This window comes from Halyomorpha halys, unplaced genomic scaffold, assembly GCF_000696795.3.
Source record: "Halyomorpha halys isolate HHAL.00 unplaced genomic scaffold, Hhal_1.1 Scaffold16.1, whole genome shotgun sequence".
In the NCBI taxonomy this organism is placed as follows: Eukaryota; Metazoa; Arthropoda; class Insecta; order Hemiptera; family Pentatomidae; genus Halyomorpha; species Halyomorpha halys.
The window spans coordinates 640954-644950 of record NW_027116375.1 but is presented as its reverse complement, the minus strand read 5'-3'; the positions used below and the strand labels follow the sequence as shown (position 1 = coordinate 644950).

The 3997-nt window shown below is 31.3% G+C and overlaps 1 protein-coding gene across 1 annotated transcript; it reads right to left on the bottom strand.

Moving 5' to 3' along the window:
- Positions 1-697: 697 nt before the first annotated feature.
- LOC106680210 (beclin-1-like protein) lies at positions 698-1951 on the bottom strand. The gene has a single exon (XM_014419745.2). The coding sequence runs from the start codon at positions 1922-1924 to the stop codon at positions 842-844; it is 1083 nt and encodes a 360-aa protein (XP_014275231.2). The 5' UTR covers positions 1925-1951; the 3' UTR covers positions 698-841.
- Positions 1952-3997: the final 2046 nt, after the last annotated feature.

The following is a 3997-nucleotide window of genomic DNA, read 5'->3' as shown; positions in this document are numbered from 1 at the left end:
TAATTTCTTTCTCTCCAAACAATCATGGTACATTTGACTCTTCAATGCCTTTCAGCCATACATTCAATATTAATACTAATATGCAAAAAAATCAATCACAATTTGATAAATAGCTACAAAAACATCGCCTATCATGAATAATAAAAATAAATAAATAAAAATCATCACTCAGGGGAAAGAAGAAGAAAACAACAGCACTAATACTAGCTACATACTCCCAAAAAAAAAAAAAAATTATAATAATAATACAAGGTGTTGGCTTCTCCGATAGCAGACCTCTTCGAAGATATTGTGACCTTGATTGTCAGCCAGCTAGGTCCAGTGAGTGGTGGGGGGTGACAAGTCTGTACCTTCCAATTGGTACTTTCCTTCTTGCTAAACTTCCAAATATTGGCCCGATTTACATGAATATCGACAGATCTCTTCCTTGATTGTGCTGATCTTCAGTCAAATAGGACAAAAGAAACCAGCCCACACACGAGAATAGCGTGGACCCGATGTGTGTCTGTCAACGGCCAGAGCCGAACTCCCCCTTATAGCCAAACTTATAAAAAATAATCGATTTTCATTATTTCAATAGATTAAATATAAAAAAACTATATCACATTCATTGCTATAAGAGATACAACATAAAAAAAAATTTATTTAATTGTTTCATTAAATAAAATAATAACAATAAAGTGCTCATTTTGTTTGTTAGAAAAATTGAAAAATACATGCAAGTTGATCAATGAAACATAATGAGATCATTAAGTCACTAGCCTTGATGATTATAAGTCAAATGAAAGTCCTCATTGACTTCAAAATTGATGGAAATTCAGCATTCTTTACAATTTCATTTTTAGTGGCGAATTGATCTAATTTTTTTTATCAAAATCCTCTCCCTCTCCTTTTCCAGAATTGTCACTGACATCAAAGCCCACTTTAAATTGGTCAGAAGGAATTTTAGTGATTTTGTCCAAAATTCTTCACTGTTAAATTGGATTTTAACTGAATAGGAAATACCGGATGCTGGATTTTCTAGTCTGGCACTTTCTATTTTGTATGGAAAAGAGATACTGGATTGTCCTTTTTTTGATTCCTTCAGTTGTTGTAAACAGTCGAGGAAAGCGGCCATCGCAGTGTCTAATGAGTTATCCCACCGAAATTTGAAACTCCCAGACCCATAAAGTGGAACAGTTTTTTGTTCTGCTAGGACTTCAATATAGGATCGGTTGCCATAGGGAACTAGTTTGAATTTTTTGAAGGTGAAATTCAGTTTCTTGGCCAGAGCAAATAGGAGAAGGGAGGCCTGGCCCCAAGCGGTGTTTATTTCCTCCCAATCTATTTTAGCAGAAGGCAGGTACCCGAGTTTGAAACCATTAATGGTTCCAAAATTTCCTTCATGCCAAATGTTAAAAGTAGCATCAAAGGCATTTCTTTTGCCCAATGTCACTAATTTTCCTCTGGTATATCCTAGCATATTGCGTACAGTTGTTATGTTATCTTGTATTAAATAATAACTGTTGAGATATTTCAAATATATCCTATGATAACTTTCTTCTTTTTTCAATAATTGTTTATTTATTTCCATTTGGGCCTCAAATTCTGTAGTTGCTTTCTCCTCTTCTTCTTTTGCTCTGGATAGTTCTGATTTGAGATTCTCTTCTTCTTCTATTAAGTCCTTTAACTCTTTTCCTCGCTGTTCCACATCTACATTAAATGATTCTTTTTCCAGCTCCATAAAAAATAAGCGATAATCCATTATCTCATCCACCACTTCCCTTCTTTTATGCTCCATCATGAGGGTTAACTGTTCAACACATCGTGCACAGGCACGATCATCTATCTTTGAATCTTCTGAGGATAGATTTTTTTCCAAATATTCGGAAATATTCATGAAACGTGCTAATTCACCAGGTGGTTCTTTAGGTGGTTCTAACATGGTCCATCCATCATGAAGATTATCATCGTCCACCTGAAACATCAGTACAAAGTCATTAATGACAGATTATATAATGTAAAGAAGGTTATCTTCAGCCTCTAACCCATCCTCACCTTTAAATAACAATTAAGTAAAGTTAACACATGGTTTTATAAAAAAATAACCTCTGATACTGTTTTTAAATGATTTATGATTGTACGCGTGTTTCAGTGAACTAAAGACTAAAAAAACTGAAATTGTTTTATAGGTACGTATAGTTTAAGGTACAATGTATTATTTAATTTGAATTTGTCATTAATTAATAAAACAATTGTTTTATAGCAAAAGAAATTTATAGTCTTAAAGTATATCTCTATCATAAGATTATGAATCAGTTTTTATAGTCTTTAGTTCACTGAAACACTCGTACAATCATTAATAATTTAAAAACAGTATTAGAGGTTATTTTTTTATAAAACCATGTATTAACTTTACTTAATTGTTATTTAAAGGTGAGGATGGGTCAGAGCCTGAAGTTAACCTTCTTTATACATATTGTAATAATTCAAAAATTTATTTAAAATAAAATAAAAAGAATTTTATTAGTTTTAACTAATTTCCTATTTAAAGGATAGCTTGGGATATAATTATTAACTTTAATATTAAATAGATAATAGAATTTTATTTAAATTTTATAATATAATAGACTATTAATCTCAGGGCGGGTTTCTAGACAATCAGAAACAGACACTTTTACTATTAACACTTAATTAAATTAATATCTCTTTTACACATGTATTTAAATTTAAGTATAACAAAACTAACCAATTTCATAGACTCTTCTTTTGATGATTCTTGGTATCTTCTTTTCTATAATGCTATGTCCTACCGTCAAAAATGGCTTTCAGTCCTTCCAAAAAGCTATGTCTCTCTCACAACAATGGCTTCCAATCTTTCCCACTTCCAGCCGACGGACGTCCTCTCACCAGGCAATCCAAAATCAGAGTCCCTTTTTCTTCTTGGGTGACTCTTGGTTGTCCTCTTTTTTCAAGATGTCCACCCTGGCTGGACAGAAATTGATGAGCACTTCCTTATCCTGGAAACATCATTTCTCAATCGCGCCCAAACAACGAAAGAATCTCAAAAACCAAAACCTGCCTCGATGGTTCCATGTAAACATCGATTGTCGCACAACAGTTAGGGATTTTTGCAAATGATTTACTTTCTGAATATTATTTTTTAGCACTATTTCTTGACTTCTATTTTTTCTTAAATTTAATTAAAATTTTCAATTATGATGGGAAGAGTTAAAATAGTTTTTATGATATTTGAATCTACTCAACATGGCCTTGATTCAACAGACTTTTTGAAGGATATGCACTGCCATCTTTCTTGTTTTGAACAGCGTATTTATTTTAGACAAAAAAAACTGGTTACCTTGCTTTTTGATTTAAAATAACAAATAAACAATACTGAAACAATATACATAAAATAAAAACGTAATTAAAATCATTTATCTATAAATATAAACTATTTATTAAAAAAGAGGATATTACAATATATATTATACTATACTTTTATTTGAAATTCAATTGTAAAAAAAAGAAAATTACAAAGTGTTATTAAATGATGAATGTAGCCAGGGCGAATGAAGCAGTATGTGGAGAAACCTGATGGGGTAACGTAGCTAAAAGATTTTGGTATTAACCGAAAAGGTCAAAAATTCCTAAATAAAATAATTTAAAAAATCTAAAAAAAAAAAATGTTAAATATATGTCATCTAAGGTAAACTATTTTACTGTTTAACACCTTACCAATACTTAAAAAGACTTCAACGACATCATTTCTCAATCGCGCCCAAACAACGAAAGAATCTCAAAAACCAAAACCTGCCTCGATGGTTCCATGTAAACATCGATTGTCGCACAACAGTTAGGGATTTTTGCAAATGATTTACTTTCTGAATATTATTCTTTAGCACTATTTCTTGACTTCTATTTTTTCTTAAATTTAATTTAAATTTTCAATTATGATGGGAAGAGTTAAAATAGTTTTTATGATATTTGAATCTGCTCAACATCATGCTAGGGAGGT

Bases quoted from the DNA above. Each gene is read 5' to 3' on its own strand.
- LOC106680210 (XM_014419745.2), bottom strand. From the start codon at position 1,924: ATGTTAGAACCACCTAAAGAACCACCTGGTGAATTAGCACGTTTCATG.